The sequence below is a fragment of the Nothobranchius furzeri genome, chromosome 6 (assembly GCF_043380555.1).
Source record: "Nothobranchius furzeri strain GRZ-AD chromosome 6, NfurGRZ-RIMD1, whole genome shotgun sequence".
Taxonomy (NCBI): domain Eukaryota; kingdom Metazoa; phylum Chordata; class Actinopteri; order Cyprinodontiformes; family Nothobranchiidae; genus Nothobranchius; species Nothobranchius furzeri.
This window is the reverse complement of record NC_091746.1, coordinates 70,392,147-70,409,831: the sequence shown is the minus strand read 5'-3', so window position 1 is coordinate 70,409,831 and position 17,685 is coordinate 70,392,147. Positions and strand designations below refer to the sequence as shown.

Sequence of the window (17,685 nt, the reverse complement as noted above, 5' to 3'; positions counted from 1 at the left end):
TGTGGAACCCGGTGCTGAGTGCTGTGTGGAACCCGGATCCGAGTGATGTGTGAAACCCGGTCCTGAGTGATGTGTGGAGTAAAAGAAGGCCCGGTCCAGTCTGGTTTAACACAGCTGTTTAATAGAAAACTGGGACAAATTTAACAGAACATTTCTACCCAGGAGGTCAAAGGTCACATCAGAGAGCTGAACTGGTTCTGGGTCAGCCCGACCCGCTTTACTGTAATAAAATAAGCTCCAGCCCCCCCCCCCCCCCCCAACAGAAACAGTGAACCTACAGAAACGACGTGCAGATGCTACAAACTTCATCTTTATTCTTTAGGGTGTGGAGGAACGACGGGTGGAAGCCGCGGCGCCTCTGTGGGCGGCGGCGGGCCGGCGACACGAGAGGGAATATTATAAAGAACAAAACTTTTTACAAAACACCCCACCCCCCCGCTTTGCTCCCACAGCCAATCACAGGGGGAGGACGAGCCTTTAGTCGTCTTCACCGTCGTCCTGGAAACGGAGAGATACATGAACACGTGACGAGACGTCACAGAAATAAAAAGCTGCAGGTCTTTCCTCACCTCATCTTCATCTTCACCCTCCTCCTCTTCACCTTCATCAATGTCCTCCAGACCCTCCTCCTCTTCCTCCTCCTCCTCATCCTCCCCTTCTTCATCCTCCATGTCAGGGACCTACAATTAACAAGTCGTTTATGGAGAGCCTCGGCACAAATAGTGGTCAAACTTTATGCTTTTCTTCACTCATCCTGCAAAGTTTTCTGGGATGGGAAAAGAGGCGGGGCTACACCTGGAGGAGCCCACCTGAAGCACCGGAATACCAACTAAACGCTAAGCTAAACACGAAGCTGCTTCTTGAGCGAGGACCATGAACTTCCTGTGGAGCAGAGCTGGTTGGCTGCTGTTTACACCTAAACACATAACAGACCAGAGAGGTAGCTCCAAACCGGGTACGCGATCCCCCGAGGACGTCAGTGCTGAGGTTACAAACATTTCTGTAAATGCTACATGTACAAAACCATGATACGACAGCTTTCTACTCTAGGGATGCCTGGTGTCCCGCAGCCAGAAGGTTGTGGGTTTGAATCCCAGATGTAGCCTTTCTGTGTGGAGTTGGCAAATACTTTTACCCCATCATTATGTTCCTAACGCTAACGCACTCAGACTAGCCGTTAGCTCATCAGTCCTGAAGAATGTAAAGTATCTCTCCAAACAGCGGCTGATCAGGAAGCTTAAACACCATCTTTGGTCCTAAATGGACCAGAACCTCTGAAAGAGCGAGCAGACGCTCCTACCAAGTAGTACTGCAGCGGGTTGGGCCAGATGTCATCCTTGATCACCTCTCCGAGCTCGTCTGCTCCAGCGTCGGAGTGGTCGGTGAACCAGGTGAAGAAGCTCTCGGGTTCCTCGTGCTGCCGCTTCTTCCCAGCCTTGCTCGGCGTCTGACCGGCCCGCTTGGTCAAATCCTGAGGGGTCAAAGGTTAAAGAGCAAGTCACCTCCAAATCAGCTTTTTTTCTGATAAGACTATAAATGTGTGTCTAATCGTGCTGCAGACACGTGTAGTCAATAGTTTTGCACTTCAGTGCATTTTAGTTCAAATGTTAATTTTCTGCCTAAAACTGTCAGTGTTGTGCCGTTGTCAGGTAAAAACTCTGCACTGCATTTGAATTTAAATCTGCCATCGCTATTGGCTAAGAGGTACCCTAGAACATTAGCTGGTACCATATGATGTCACAATGTTGTGAGCCTGTGTGTGTGTGTATTTGTTAGCGGCTCCGCCCTCTTGGTCTGCTAGGCAACAGCACTTGTTGCATTATTCAAACAGGAAGTGGGAGTGTAGTAATACTCTGGTAGGGGGGTGACTTGCTCTTTAAGAGTTGCACTGCAGAACTCACAGAAGACAGAAAAAGAACCCAAAACAAACTCACCTTTCCAGCTTTCCATTTGATCTCGGTTGATTTGGACACTGGGTCTCCGCTTTCGTTGACGTTGAACTCTTTGGAGAGGACTTTGTTCTCAAAGTACGGATTCTCATCAAACGACTGCAGGAACGCAGGAACACACATCAGACAACAGAATCCAGACCAGGAACCCTAGTGGGAATGGGAGCACTTACAAAATCTATTCTGTATCCAGACTTGATGTCTTCAAACTCTGTAACTTCCACCTTGGACAGGTAGTGAAGAGCCTCCTCGTCCTCCTCCCCCAGAAGAGCTGAAACTGAACCCAACAGTTTGGCTTGTCACTGACAGTTAAGGCAGTCAGAATCGGACCAGAGCGAGCCCGGGAACTCACCTTGTGGGTGGTTGACGAACGTTGTGACCCAGAAGTTGGGGATTTTGGCTATGAGTTCTGATCGCTTCTGAAAGAACGGCTGGCGTAATTTGTTGTACTTCTGCTCTACTTTTAAAATTTCTTCACTGGCCTGCTCGTTTAATCTGGAGGAGAGAAAGAAATTAGAAAAACAAACACGAATGGGTTCCTTCTGAAGAGCCAGAACCAGACTCACCTGTCGATTTCATTCTGTACTTCATCAATGTGTTCAATCGCTTCCTGCTGCTCTTTCTCTAGAAAAGCAAAAGCACAAACTTTCTCTCGATAACAAATAAAACTAGATCAAATATTTTATTCACAATCTGATGATTAATCTGCGACATTTTCAGTTTAAATTCCAGTGAAACCAGCTGATAAGGGTTCTGCTGGTGGCCCAAATCGCTTTCTTCAGTCACGTCCTTTCATTGTTGATGCCGTACAAAAATACCCAGAATTCCGTTTTTCACAGCTGATTTGATTTTCCTGAAAATGGGGATTTTTAATAGACAAAGACTGAAGTATATTTATAAAGTCAACTAATCTCTTAACGCTCATCCTCAGTAGGGTCACAGGGAGCTGGGGGACAACACCTGGACTGGTCTCCAGTCCATCAGAGAATCAAAAGCGTTCAGAACCAGAGACGATGTATTCTCCAGGTAACCTCGGATGTTTAAACTATAGCATGCATGCGGGGAACACGCTACCTCCACGCTACAGCTGGGATTCGAACCTGCAAACTTCTTGCTGCGAAGTAACGTGTGTGTGTGTGTGTGTCGCCGCCAAGCCTCCACCTCCTGCAGCTTCCTGTTGTTAATGGCGGCCTGGTTTGAATGAAATACGGGTTCAGCTGCGTTGCGGTTCCGCCATTAAAACCCAGCAGTTCCGCAAAAAGACACTTTTAAAAAGTTTAACGTTTCTACACAAGAACGAGTCCTGCAAACTTAGTAAACAAATGTTTGAATTATCTCTGAGAGAACTACACGAGGTTGAACTGGCCTGCTTTATTCTAAAGAGGCTAACGGATGCTAACAGCTAGCTAGCTAATGCTACATTACCGTAATACCCGCGTTAACGGGTCTACTGTGTGTGTGGGGAGAAAAGAGGAGGTTTGTTTATCGTCGGGCTATTTATAACCGTGAAACTTCTAAACACAACGCAGCAAACACAATACGATGACGATTAAGACTAGGTGAAAATGGCGTTGAGGAGGATAACCGTTACCGGAGGTTTCATCCGCTCCGTCGTGATTTGAATTCTCCTTCTTGCTGACTTTAGCCGATGAGCCCGACATGGTTCCGGTTCACCGTGACACTTCAAGCGAGAATCTGACCCCAGGTAGTTTAAAAGCCTTCTCTTTGAATAACAAAAGTAACTTCCAGCTCAGCCAGCAGCGTCCCCAGCACCACGATGACAAGAAGCTAGCTTATTTCTCCGCCACAAACGCGCTTCGGCTCTCTACTGCCCCCCGGCGGCCTGGAGGAGCGCGGAGGTACAGTGGGGTAGGGGGGACACAGATGGGGATGGCCTCTCCTACAGCAAGCTCGTTGCTAGTAAACATTATAATAAGTGAGACCAGGTTGACAGGTCAGCTGTAAGCGCCTCGTGATTTTTATCTTGAGAGGCGCTATAGAAATGAAATTTTCTTCTTCTTCTTCTAATCAAATATCTCTTTAAGCGCTTTTTGAGCAGGGAAGGAGCCAAAATATTTTTTGGAGGGGGGGCACAAGGGGTACAAACAATGAACCATGTTCGTTTAATCTATTATTCATTTGATCGTTTATTATTCAACCATAGTAAATCATTGCTGTGTTGTGAGGTGAAACAGCACGATTGCAGAGGAAAAACTTGGAAAATTGGTTAAATTCACTGTTTTCCTGCTTGGAGGCATAACCACGGAGACCAAATATCTGACATAACAAAATCTCGTTGGCTCGCTCTGTGTGTGTGTGTTTGTGTGTGTGTGTGTGTGCGTGTGTGTGTGTGTGTGTGGTTGTATGTGTTAGTGTTAGCACTGTGGCTGTAGCCACCGTGAGGGTTGGCAGCCCAGATGACGAAATTAAGGTGTGGATAACAATCTCTGAATAGGGAGCCTAAGCCACGCCCATCTACTTCCGCACCACGGGTCCACAGAAAAACGAAAAATGAACACAAGTTAACGGGGATAAAAACTTTTTTTTTTTTCCAATTCCGCTTGTTTTGTGCAATGGATTTCACATGATGTCCGTGAAATCTAAAGACATTTTGATACCAAGAACTTGCTTATTTCCGAACAGGGAGAATTGTTATTTTAGATTTTGTGTGAAAACAAGTCCAGGACTACAAATGTGCTTCATAAAAATGACATCATCAAACCAGACACGGAGAAAAACAGAGGGAAAATGGCTGTAAGTTCAACGTACTTATCCTTCTTTCAGGAGGAAAAAAAACCCACAGTAAATCTGGTCATGTGGTGAGTAGCAGCTATGCTAGGGGAGAGGAGCTTATGTGGTGACATTACATATGCGACGTGCTGATTTCTGTTTTGTAGTCATGCTAATTACGAACTTTTACAAGCTGATTAATCTCAAAGTACGTGACCGGCGTGGTCGAAGCACCCACCATTAGTTTTCATTTAAATAGAAGTACAACATATGTGAGATCCAGGGTCAAAGGCAATGAGAATTAGAAAATAGCTCTTTTAGCTCAGGGGTCCCATGAGCCGACCGGAAGGGGAGGAGACTTAAGGCTCCCTGTGTGAAAGCCTCTCAGAGGTGGACGTGGTTCGTTTCGGGGGTATCTCCAGATTGATGTAAGAGGTGATGGATTTTCCAACGCTCCTGAACGCCTCTCTAGTCGCTCTGGGGAATGACGTGTCAGAAAGACCCGGAAGTTGTCATTCTGTCCAAAATGGCTTACCAGACTTTACAGCAGCAATATTTACAGATTCCTCCTGTTACCAGAGCTTACACGACGGCCTGCGTCCTCACCACCGCGGCAGTGGTAAGACCAACCCAACCGAACCTCTCCTTCTTCTCGCTCTCGCGGAAGCTCAGTTCTGTCCTACGAACAGAACCTCCGGCTGCGGTTCTGGAGGAGATTCGTGCCTGAAACTGATGGATCGAGAAGTCCGTTGCTTTCTAGAGCAAACGGAACCGATTTCAGCTCAGAACCGGGACCGAACACAAAGAGCTTTTCATCTGGTTCCTCTGGTTCTGATTCTGGGTCGTGCAGCTGCGGGTAGAATCTACCGGTTCGTTACGTCACAGACTCCTCTGAACACCTGGACTTCAGGCACCAGATCCAACCTGAACCGGAGCAGCCTGAGATGATCTGCTGGTGTTCAGGTTCTGGTTCCGAGGACCGGTACCAAATTTGCTCAAAGAAAGCAACAGTAATGATTTTTTTCTGATAGACGTTTAAATTCTTAGTTTAAAAGTGATGTTAATGATGGTGCGTTCAGGGACCTATAATAACAGGTTAAAGCGAGCATGTCTGGTTCTGGTCACTAACCGCTGCACCTGTAAAGGACAGCTGTATAAAACCCTGATTCATCTCACTATTGTTCACTTTTAGAGAAATAAAACCTTTTGAGTTTTGAAAACTTCTGAAGTTTCCGTCCATCCATCAGATCTTTACCTGTGGAGTCTCAAAATCAGGCCATTTTGTGACGTTCCTGTGTGAATGGATGAATGATTCACTGTAAGGTAAAGAGCTTTGGGAGTCCTCTGACTCAGAAAGGTGTTCAAGTGCAGATTGTTTATTAAGCAGCCGCTAACTAGTGGCCAATGTCACCCAGACAACCCCTCTTCTCCGTTGCTGCTGCTGAGTGGAGGTCTTACTCGTACAACACTGGAGTCCCAAAGTGTTTGATAGAGCCTGAAACTGAAACAGGTTTCAGCTGCAGGACATTTCTGAAACAAGGAAGTGAAAATAAGGTTTTAGTTCTTAAGGTTAGAAGCTAGAATTTAGTGCATCAGTCATTCATCCATTCACACGTTCACCCACTTGTGGTGATGAGCCACAGCTGCTCTGGGGCACACTGACAGAAGGTAGGCTGCCGTACACAGTCCCTCCAACCACCATCGTAAGGAGGATGAAGTTTCCATCCCAAGGACACAACTGACATGACTAGAAGCCTGGATTTGAACCTGTAACCCTCCGATTACAGAGCAGACTCCTAACCCCTGAGCCACCGTCGCCCTGAAACCTGAACTCCTCCAGATCTTCTTTCATCATAACAATTGGACCAAAACCCAGAACCAGACAAGACCTGAATCCCTCCTGTCAGGTACAGAGTGCAGTCAGTGTGGTCTGGCCCCGCCCCCTCAACATGAATGAAAATTCACAATTTTAACACCTTTTAATTTCTCGTTATGGCAGTAGCTTAGACATTACGGCAGTAGCTTAGACGTTACGGCAGTAGCTTAGACGTTACGCCAGTAGCTTAGACGTTACGGCAGTAGCTTAGACGTTACGGCTAGGGCTGCAACAACGAATCGATAAATTCGATGAAAATCGATTACTAAAAGCGTTGGCAACGAATTGCGTCATCGATTCGTTGTGTCGCACAACTCTTCCAAAAGCGCCCCCCCTTCCCGCCCGCCGTTGCGCACAGACCAAAGCAAGTCAGATCAGCGCGAGGGAGAGCCGCAGATCAGCGCGAGAGAGAGCCTGCAGACTTGCGCTGCTGCGAACCGGTTCCGCATTGTTGCGCAGCGATCCAGGCAGCTGCTTCCAGCGCACGGTCCATTCTCAAAGTGGCGCAACCAAAAAACTATAATTAGCACACGATCGTTCTTGTCTGCACATGTTCTCTATTTTCTGTCTTATTTGTGCCTGAAGCGCGCTACTGCGGAGCTCATCACCTGTGCTGTGGTGATGTCACCTCACGCAGCATCGAAAACGCGCTCTGCGCTTTGCGGTCAGGAGATCTCTTTGATCTGCTCAAAAGTAACTGATGAGGTGAAAAGGTAAGAATCCAGGCAACAGTTTTTCTGGAGAATTATGAGGAGATGCAGGAAGATGAGAGACAGACAGGACAGGAAAATAGTTAAATAAAAACAAGAAAACAAAGTAAAATGTAGGTAGATTTATCTCCACTACACGTTTTTACCAGTAAAAAACAATAAGTTATACACATGTCATATTTATACATCTGATACAATTCAGATCACCTTCAAAACTCAGTCACACACCCAGGGCCGTTTCAAGACATTTTGGGGGCCAAGGCAAAATGCCCCCCCCCCTCCATAACTGGGCTCCCCAGAAGCCTCTGTGTAATCCATACCCTCTCCAGGAGTGTTAGTAAAATCCCCTCAGACATTACTGACATGTTCTAATATTATCAGATGAAAAACTAAATTATCAGACATGCTGTCTCATCTGCTTCTTTTCTAAACTTGCAAAAAGTAACAAAACCATTTGAAAGCCACTATTTGTGGATTCTCTGAAAGTTTCCATGGAGTGTGTGACAACTTATTTTATCATTGATCCTATCGTCTAATCTCACAGCTGAAACAAGCATCCTTAATAATCTGTGCACAGGAAGCTTACCGATGCTGTAGTAAAACACAAGGTAGTTTCTTATTAATAAAACCTTGTTGCAGCACTAAAGCATAAAAATTAGATTTTGCATTAAATATGCAAAATATTTACATATGAGTTGTTTTAGAGCCCTTTAATTGGCAGAATCTGATATTAATTTAGTTCTTACAAAAAATGGGTCCCAACGTGGTTTGTGTGGCGTTGCCATAGAGTGACGTCATAGGCACAGATCCCCTGTCCTCTTGTTTGGAAATGGAAATATGGTCACCCTATATTAAACAAACTGTCCACCCGGGCTTTTGCGCTGCACAGAGACGCTTCGCTGCCAATGACTTTGAACGTCAGTTGAGAGTCAGTCTCATGCAGACTGACCAATGAAGAGAGGGCCTCAAGTTAAGACCCTCTCCTCATTGGTCAGTCCACACGAGGTGGGTCAAAGGTTACTCTGGGCGGGTTACGTGTTGTCAGGCATTCAAGTATTGAGTATATTTACTGCATATTACAGTAAAATATTCTGTATGTGACCACATTATGGTGATCCTTGGGTCGTGATGATGGAGCCCTTGAATATTGTTGCCCAGAGTACAACAAAGTGTTAATCTGGCCCAGGTTCCGCCGTCACATTCCCGCAGAAACTGGTTGATCACACCGGGGCCAGACTACTAGCATGTGGTTTTACAACCACAATGTCCTCAGAAGCAAAAATGCTTTTAAAAGGGAGGGAGGAGTCCTAACTGTTGCTGCAGGCGTGTTGTGTGAGAGTGCAGTTATATACTGGTTAATATATTTTTGGGTTCAGTTGCTTTCATGTGGCCTAATGTGAGTCTATTTGGGATCATTGGAATGATCAGCAGCATTTCTTGATGTGACTTTATGGCAGTTGCCCAGGGCATCATCGCAAGGAGGATGGCATTCATTTACTTTTGTTTTATTTGGTATTTTTCAGTCATTTTTGGAAATGGTGATCAATTTTGATTAATTCACAGCCTATGTTTAATTACATTTAAAATAAATGTCAACAGATGAGATCAAACAAAACAGATGAGAATTGCCCTTAAGCTGTTTATCTTGGACCAAGCATTTTAGGTCACAGATAGATGTAGCTTAGGGTCTCTGTCTATACACCTTATAAGACAATTTAGGTGATGGCATGTTGTTTTTCTGCTATTGAACTGTTTTCTAATAATGTTGTGTTAAATAAAGTGAAGGAAGGAGAGAAATAATGTTTCCCTAGCAGTTTTTAAAAATTTCCCCATGTAATCCGATTAATCGATTAATCGTGTCAAGACCCCGTCCGATTAATCGATTATCCAAATAATCGTTTGTTGCAGCCCTAGTTACGGCAGTAGCTTAGACGTTACGGCAGTAGCTTAGATGTTACGGGGACGGCAGTAGCTTAGACGTTACGGCAGTAGCTTAGACGTTACGGCAGTAGCTTAGACATTACGGCAGTAGCTTAGACGTTACGGCAGTAGCTTAGACGTTACGGCAGTAGCTTAGATGTTACGGGGACGGCAGTAGCCTAGACGTTACGGCAGTAGCTTAGATGTTACGGCAGTAGCTTAGATGTTACGGGGACGGCAGTAGCTTAGACGTTACGGCAGTAGCTTAGACGTTACGGCAGTAGCTTAGATGTTACGGGGACGGCAGTAGCTTAGACGTTACGGCAGTAGCTTAGACGTTACGGCAGTAACTTAGACATTACGGCAGTAGCTTAGACGTTACGGCAGTAGCTTAGACGTTACGGCAGTAGCTTAGATGTTACGGGGGCGGCAGTAGCCTAGACGTTACGGCAGTAGCTTAGACGTTACTGCAGTAGCTTAGATGTTACGGCAGTAGCTTAGATGTTACGGCAGTAGCTTAGATGTTACGGCAGTAGCTTAGATGTTACGGGGACGGCAGTAGCTTAGACGTTACGGCAGTAGCTTAGATGTTACGGCAGTAGCTTAGATGTTACGGGGACGGCAGTAACTTAGACGTTACGGCAGTAGCTTAGATGTTACAGGGACAGCAGTAGCTTAGACGTTACGGCAGTAGCTTAGACATTACGGCAGTAGCTTAGATGTTACAGGGACGGCAGTAGCTTAGACGTTACGGCAGTAGCTTAGACGTTACGGCAGTAGCTTAGATGTTACAGGGACGGCAGTAGCTTAGACGTTACGGCAGTAGCTTAGACGTTACGGCAGTAGCTTAGACATTACGGCAGTAGCTTAGACATTACGGCAGTAGCTTAGATGTTACGGGGACGGCAGTAGCTTAGACGTTACGGCAGTAGCTTAGACGTTACGGCAGTAGCTTAGACGTTACGGCAGTAGCTTAGACGTTACGGCAGTAGCTTAGATGTTACGGGGACGGTAGTAGCTTAGACATTACGGCAGTAGCTTAGACGTTACGGCAGTAGCTTAGACGTTATGGATACGACAGTAGCTCAGATGGGTGGATTGTGTTGTGAAGCGCTTTTGGGGGCTTGTAGATCCCTCCATCACTTACCATTTCTCGGCCCATAAACCATAATTTTGTAAGGAACCACACTGATTCAAGATCCTTTTATTGCACAGCTGTACAACGACGCTGACTTTCACTCGTTATAGACGGCACGCTTAAAGAGCAAGTCAACCCCTACCAGAGTCTAACTCCACTCCCACTTCATGTTTGAAAAATGCAACAAATGCTGTTGCCTGTCAGACCGAGAGGGCGGAGCCGCTAACAAACACACACAGGTTCACAACAGCATTGTGACATCATAATGTACCAGTTTACATCATAGCATACTTCTTAGCCAATAGCGGTGGTAGATTTAAATTCAAATACAGTGCATAGTTTTTACCTGACAACGGCACAACACTGACAGTTTTAGGCAGAATATTTAAATTTTAACTAAGATGCACTGAAGTGCCAAATTATTGACGACACGTGTCTGCAGCACGATTAGACACTCGTTTGTTTAGTTTATCAGCAAAAAAAAGTTGATTTGGGGGTGACTTGCTCTTTAAGGAGGCAGTAAAATAAACATGTTAATGAACATTTCTTAAAAAGCTGCCTCGTTACTGATAAGCACCTCCCACAACGGGGATGCACATTTTGGCAGCCGCGCTCTTTACGGCACAACCCCGGCTTGGTGGCGCCCCGACGGGCTGGGAGGTGTCAGCAGACCCGTCAGTCGACCTGAGCTGCAAATAATCAGCAGATTCCATCAGCTGATCAGAGTCGGAGAGCCTGAGGCGAAGATCGTTTGTTGTGTCGTGAATCAGAACTCATTACGCTGAGTTTATTGTTGCCTTTAATAAAGTGGTTAGTCGTTTTTAGATCTCAGCGGTTCAGCCCGTCTCTCTGCTGTTTGTTTGTTTTCCAGCATCAGAGGAACCCGTCTGCTCTGGAACCAAAGAAAATTAATTTAGTTATTTTATAGTTTCTTTTGCTCCTGAAATCATCTTTATGGGCTTTTATTTGTCAGGATAAATTTATTTCCTTCTGTCTAATAAAATGGCCGATGTCGGCGGTGTTAACGGGTTCCATTTCCTCTTGTAGCAACTGGAGATCATCACACCGTTTCAGCTCTACTTTAATCCAGACTTAATCCTGAAGAATTACCAGGTGAGACTTGATGGAGTCACTGCTTCCTGTTTCTGATTATTATCACCATCTAATTATTCCTCCTTTTATTTCGTAGGTATGGCGTCTGATCACCAACTTCCTGTTTTTTGGTCCAGTTGGCTTCAACTTCCTGTTCAACATGATCTTTCTGTATCCTCTGGTTCTGGTTGTCTGTGGTCCCAGGAGAGGTCCATTTGCATGTCTCTGTTTCAGGTCTTGTTTCTTTAGCTTCGCTGATCCAGTCTGACGAGATCGGTGTCGGTTCTCCAGATGTTCTTCGGGGGTTCAGTTGTTGCATCAGAAAAACCTGAGTCCAAATAAACCTCCCTAGAACATCTAGGCCTCGCTGGCAGGCTCAGGAGGTCCAGCTGAGCCTGGTTCAGGTTTTGGACTGTGGGTCCTTTAGAACCACCAGGTTCTGTTTCCTTAACGACCCGGTCTCAGGTACAGGTACTGCCGGATGCTGGAGGAGGGCTCGTTCAGGGGCCGAACAGCTGACTTTGTCTTCATGTTCCTGTTCGGCGGACTGCTCATGACTGTATCCTTAAAAAAGCTCTGTGCCCCCACCACTGAAGGCTCCATCAGAACTTCTTTAACGAGGTTCCAGATCTTCGGCATGTTTGTGAGCCTGGTCTTCCTGGGACAGGCCTTCACCATCATGCTGGTGTACGTGTGGAGTCGGAGGAATCCCAACGTTAGGATGAACTTCTTCGGCCTCCTGAACTTCCAGGCCCCTTTCCTGCCCTGGGTTCTGATGGGTTTCTCGCTCCTGCTGGGTAACTCCATCATCGTGGACCTGCTGGGTTGGTGTCAGCTGACTGAAGTGGAGCGTAGGGCAGCTGTGCTGCTACGTGGTTTAACATGTTTTTAACGGTCTTCTAGGGATCGCCGTGGGTCACGTGTACTTCTTTCTGGAGGATGTTTTTCCCAACCAGCCTGGAGGAGGAAGGTGGCTGAAGACGCCGTCCATCATGTGAGTCTCCAGTTCCTCCTCCTTTCATTCAGACGCTCCCAAACACATCAGCTGACTGGAATCAGCCCAAACTCAGAATTCGGGTTGGGTCATCAGAATCAGAATCTCTTACTCACTTTAAATGGTAAAAGCCTGTATTTGTTATAGCGTATTCTAGTGTCCTGGAACTCCCCAAGGCACTTTACAACCCAATCAGTCATCCACTCATTCACACACACATTCACACCCAGGTGGTGATGAGCTACATTGTAGCCACAGCTGCCCTGGTACAGCGAGGCTGCCATACACAGGCGCCATCTGTCCCTCTGATCCCCACCAGCAGGCAAGGTGGGTTAGGTGTCTTGCCCAAGGACACGACAACAGACTGAGTGAGGCTCGAACCTGCGACCTTCCAATTACAGGGTGAGCACTTAACTTCTGTGCCGCCGTCGCCCCTTTCACTTTAGAATTCTAAAAGCAGGTTTTTCTCCTCTGGACCCCAGGTGGACCTGGTCTTCCCGTCATCCAGTTCAGAGTAATCAGAGGGTGTTTCTCAGTGTCAGGCCTGCTCCTTAAATACCCCACGATGGATGATCGATGATCTTCTACTGCTGCTCCGGACATGCTCACCTGCAGAGTAGCAGACTCAGAAACTTTGTGAATGAGGGAAAACAAACTGATTGTGATAGTATCGGTATTGATTTGGTTTATATTGGTATCTATTTGGTTTACATTGGTATTTGTTTGGTTTATATCGGTATCTGTTTGGTTTATATCGGTATCTGGTTTATATCGGTATCTGTTTGGTTTATATCGGTATCTATTTGGTTTACATTGGTATTTGTTTGGTTTATATCGGTATCTGTTTGGTTTATATCGGTATCTGTTTGGTTTATATCGGTATCTATTTGGTTTACATTGGTATTTGTTTGGTTTATATCTATCTGTTTTGTTTACATTGGTATTTGTTTGGTTTATATCTGTATCTGTTTGGTTTATATTGGTATCTATTTGGTTTACATTGGTATTTGTTTGGTTTATATCTGTATCTGTTTTGGTTTATATTGGTATCTATTTGGTTTACATTGGTATTTGTTTGGTTTATATTGGTATCTATTTGGTTTACATTGGTATTTGTTTGGTTTATATCTGTATCTGTTTGGTTTATATTGTTATCTATTTGGTTTACATTGGTATTTGTTTGGTTTATATTGGTATCTATTTGGTTTACATTGGTATTTGTTTGGTTTATATCTGTATCTGTTTGGTTTATATTGGTATCTATTTGGTTTACATTGGTATTTGTTTGGTTTATATCTGTATCTGTTTGGTTTATATTGGTATCTATTTGGTTTACATTGGTATTTGTTTGGTTTATATCGGTATCTGTTTGGTTTATATCGGTATCTGTTTGGTTTATATCGGTATCTATTTGGTTTACATTGGTATTTGTTTGGTTTATATCTATCTGTTTTGTTTACATTGGTATTTGTTTGGTTTATATCTGTATCTGTTTGGTTTATATTGGTATCTATTTGGTTTACATTGGTATTTGTTTGGTTTATATCTGTATCTGTTTTGGTTTATATTGGTATCTATTTGGTTTACATTGGTATTTGTTTGGTTTATATTGGTATCTATTTGGTTTACATTGGTATTTGTTTGGTTTATATCTGTATCTGTTTGGTTTATATTGTTATCTATTTGGTTTACATTGGTATTTGTTTGGTTTATATTGGTATCTATTTGGTTTACATTGGTATTTGTTTGGTTTATATCTGTATCTGTTTGGTTTATATTGGTATCTATTTGGTTTACATTGGTATTTGTTTGGTTTATATCGGTATCTGTTTGGTTTATATCGGTATCTATTTGGTTTACATTGGTATTTGTTTGGTTTATATCTGTATCTGTTTGGTTTATATTGGTATCTATTTGGTTTACATTGGTATTTGTTTGGTTTATATCGGTATCTGTTTGGTTTATATCTGTATCTGTTTGGTTTATATTGGTATCTATTTGGTTTACATTGGTATTTGTTTGGTTTATATCGGTATCTGTTTGGTTTATATCGGTATCTGTTTGGTTTACATTGGTATTTGTTTGGTTTATATCTGTATCTGTTTGGTTTATATCGGTATCTATTTGGTTTATATTGGTATCTATTTGGTTTACATTGGTATTTGTTTGGTTTATATTGGTATCTATTTGGTTTACATTGGTATTTGTTTGGTTTATATCTGTATCTGTTTGGTTTATATTGGTATCTGTTTGGTTTATATTGGTATCTATTTGGTTTACATCTGTATTTGTTTGGTTTATATCGGTATCTGTTTGGTTTATATTGGTATCTATTTGATTTACATTGGTATTTGTTTGGTTTATATCTGTATCTGTTTGGTTTATATCGGTATCTATTTGGTTTATATTGGTATCTATTTGGTTTACATTGGTATTTGTTTGGTTTATATTGGTATCTATTTGGTTTACATTGGTATTTGTTTGGTTTATATCTGTATCTGTTTGGTTTATATTGGTATCTGTTTGGTTTATATTGGTATCTATTTGGTTTACATCTGTATTTGTTTGGTTTATATCGGTATCTGTTTGGTTTACATCGGTATCTATTTGGTTTATATCGGTATCTGTTTGGTTTATATCGGTATCTATATAGTTTAGACGGGGCGACGGTGGCACAGGAGTTAAGTGCTCGCCCCGTAATCGGAAGGTTGCAGGTTTGAGCCCCGCTCAGTCTGTCGCTGTCGTTGTGTCCTTGGGCAAGACACTTAACCCACGTTGCCTGCTGGTGGTGGTAGGAGGGACCGGTGGCGCCAGTGCTCGGCAGCCACGCCTCTGTCAGTGCCCCCCAGGGCAGCTGTGGCTACATCGTAGCTCATCCCCACCAGTGTGTGAATGTGTGAATGACTGATTGTGTTGTAAAGTGCCTTGGGGGGGTTTCAAGAACTCTAGAAGGCGCTATATCAAATACAGGCCATTCACCATTTGTATCGGTATTGGTTCAGTTTATATCGGTATCTGTTTGGTTTATATCCGTATCGGGACAGTTAAATCCATATTGGAAATTAAGACAGTATTGGTTTATTGGTAAAAATGCCAACATCAAGTATCCCTAAGAAAAATGTAATAAACTCAGCAGCTCAGTGATCATTAAGTACCAGGTCCAGATGACCAGAACCGGGTCTTGGCACCAGTTCTGTTTCCCTGACCCATTCTAAAGATCTCAAATTAATAAGACTTTATTTACTTAAAACCTTTACTTGGTGAGTTTACTGACCCGAAATGGGCTGGGTCAGATCACCAGGACATCTTCTAACCATCTCTAGTTTTCACCCCCACAGAAAGATGCTGTTCGACTCCCCGGAGGAGGAGGATGCCAACTACAACCCGCTGCCCGAGGACCGACCTGGAGGCTTTGCATGGGGAGAAGGCCGGCGCCTCGAAGGTTAACACAGCAGCCTGAGTCGGACCGGGTCATATCAGGACCTTCTCTGAGACATGTGAAGGAGACTGACATGCTGCTTGTTTAGCTGTGGTGAAGGACGCTATAGGAGCAGAACCAGTTTGGACCTGGTATCTGTTGTTTGTGTTTGTGAGCTGTAATCATCTCCAGAACCTTGGACATCAGACTTCAGCTCCAGCTTTGGACTTCTGACAAACAGTGGACACAGTCTCTGGACTCAGACGATGTCTGATGAAATATTAACGTTCATTCAGAGGGTCAGTCCCTTTTTCATTTCACCTTTTTAAAAGAATAAATATGTGTTGCAGAAGGTTCTGTGGTTTCTTTTGTCTGGAGTAAAAAACAAACACGAGGAGGCACTTCCTGCTCGTCACAGGTAAAAGAAAACAAAACGAAACAGGGAAGGGGGGGCTGTGGTAAAATCTCAGTTTGAGACATCACAAAAGAAATGACCCATTTTAGGCAGAAGTCCTGAAACCAAACTGTGACCTTATTTTATGTCTGGGTTGTTTCTAGAGGCAGGAAGTGAGTTTTGTGTAAAATGTTCCTTTAATGGATGCATTAACCTCAGCACTCACACTGCGCCCTGCAGTCTTCTGCAAAGTGCACAGTAAGGCTTAAGTGTGTAAATAATCTCGAAACTGAGGCATCAATCACAACACATGCTGGGATGCTGGCCGCTGTCATACTTTTTCAAAAACCTTTATTAACAACTTTCAAACTAACAACCAGACAGTTGTTTGAAATGAATTTAAATTCATTGCTGCTTTGACTACAAGAAAAGAAGAAAATATTTCTATAGCGCCTCTCAGGATAAAAATCACGAGACGCTTCACAAAAACAAAAAATGTAAAAATATAAAAAATAATTTAAAAAATGGTTAAAAATATATTTAAAATGAGCAAAAAATAGACAATTGTGATTAAAAAAGAAAAAATGTTAAGAAAGTGTGAGAGTGAATAGGAAAGAGGGAAATCAGTGGATCCTGAGGAAGGTGGAATAGGTGGGGAGAGCAGAATAAAGAGAGAGTGATGAAGAAGGTCATATAAAGGCCAGCTTGAACAAGTGAGTCTTCAGCTGCTTTTTAAAGGAGACCACTGAGTCCACTGATCTCAGGCTCAGGGGGAGAGAGTTCCAGAGTCTGGGGGCCACAACAGCAAATGATCTGTCACCTTTGGTCTTTAGCCTGGTGCTGCACAACCAGTAGGCTATGATCACTGGACCTCAGGGACCTGCTGGGGGTGTAGGGACTAAGAAGATCACCAATGTAAGATGGTGCTTGTCCATGTAAGGCCCTATAGACCAGAACCAGGATCTTGAAATGAACCCTGAAGTTGACTGGCAGCCAGTGAAGCTGGAGGAGAAGCGGGGTGATGTGGGTGTGTTTGGAGGACTTGGTCAGAAGCCGAGCACAGGCGTTCTGAACCACCTGTAGACTGTTCAGGGAGGTTCTGCTCAGACACGTGAAAAGAGAGTTACAGTAGTCTAAGCGTGAGGAGATGAAGGTGTGGATAACTGTCTCAAGTTCAGAGCGGGACAGAATGGGACTCAGCTTAGCAATGTTCCTGAGATGGAAGAAGGAAGAGTGAACAAGAGAACTGACATGAGAATCCAGGGTGAGAGCTGGGTCAAAGGTCACGCCAAGATTCCTGACAGAAGGTATGGTGTGAGAAGCAAGCTGACCAAGAGAGTCTCTGACTTTGGGAACCAGCTTGTCTGGGGCACATTGATGAGGATCTCAGTCTTATATTCATTCAGCTGAAGAAAGCTCCCACCATCCAGGTTTTGATAGAGTCTAAGCAGGTGTGTAACAGCT

At 44.1% G+C, this 17,685-nt stretch overlaps 2 protein-coding genes across 3 annotated transcripts; one reads left to right on the top strand and one right to left on the bottom strand.

The window, feature by feature from the left end:
• Positions 1-278: 278 nt before the first annotated feature.
• Positions 279-3,749, bottom strand: LOC107375003 (protein SET). The gene is made up of 8 exons (XM_015943330.3): positions 3,541-3,749; positions 2,516-2,573; positions 2,302-2,444; positions 2,123-2,226; positions 1,935-2,048; positions 1,301-1,471; positions 570-680; positions 279-498 (listed from the first exon to the last, which is right to left on the bottom strand). Exons 1-8 carry the CDS (start codon positions 3,608-3,610, stop codon positions 478-480), a joined length of 792 nt encoding a protein of 263 aa, XP_015798816.3. The 5' UTR covers positions 3,611-3,749; the 3' UTR covers positions 279-477.
• A 1,349-nt stretch (positions 3,750-5,098) lies between these two features.
• Positions 5,099-16,179, top strand: derl2 (derlin 2). Of its 2 annotated transcripts, none has more exons than XM_015943329.3 (7): positions 5,099-5,298; positions 11,371-11,436; positions 11,513-11,586; positions 11,881-11,974; positions 12,044-12,239; positions 12,319-12,409; positions 12,640-12,752. In XM_015943329.3, exons 1-7 carry the CDS (start codon positions 5,164-5,166, stop codon positions 12,644-12,646), a joined length of 663 nt encoding a protein of 220 aa, XP_015798815.1. In that variant the 5' UTR covers positions 5,099-5,163; the 3' UTR covers positions 12,647-12,752. The 2 variants fall into 2 exon arrangements, with proteins under 2 accessions (XP_015798815.1, XP_015798814.1); XM_015943328.3 differs by lacking the exon at positions 12,640-12,752 and adding an exon at positions 15,748-16,179 and having other exon boundaries at positions 5,109-5,298.
• The last annotated feature ends 1,506 nt before the right edge of the window (positions 16,180-17,685 follow it).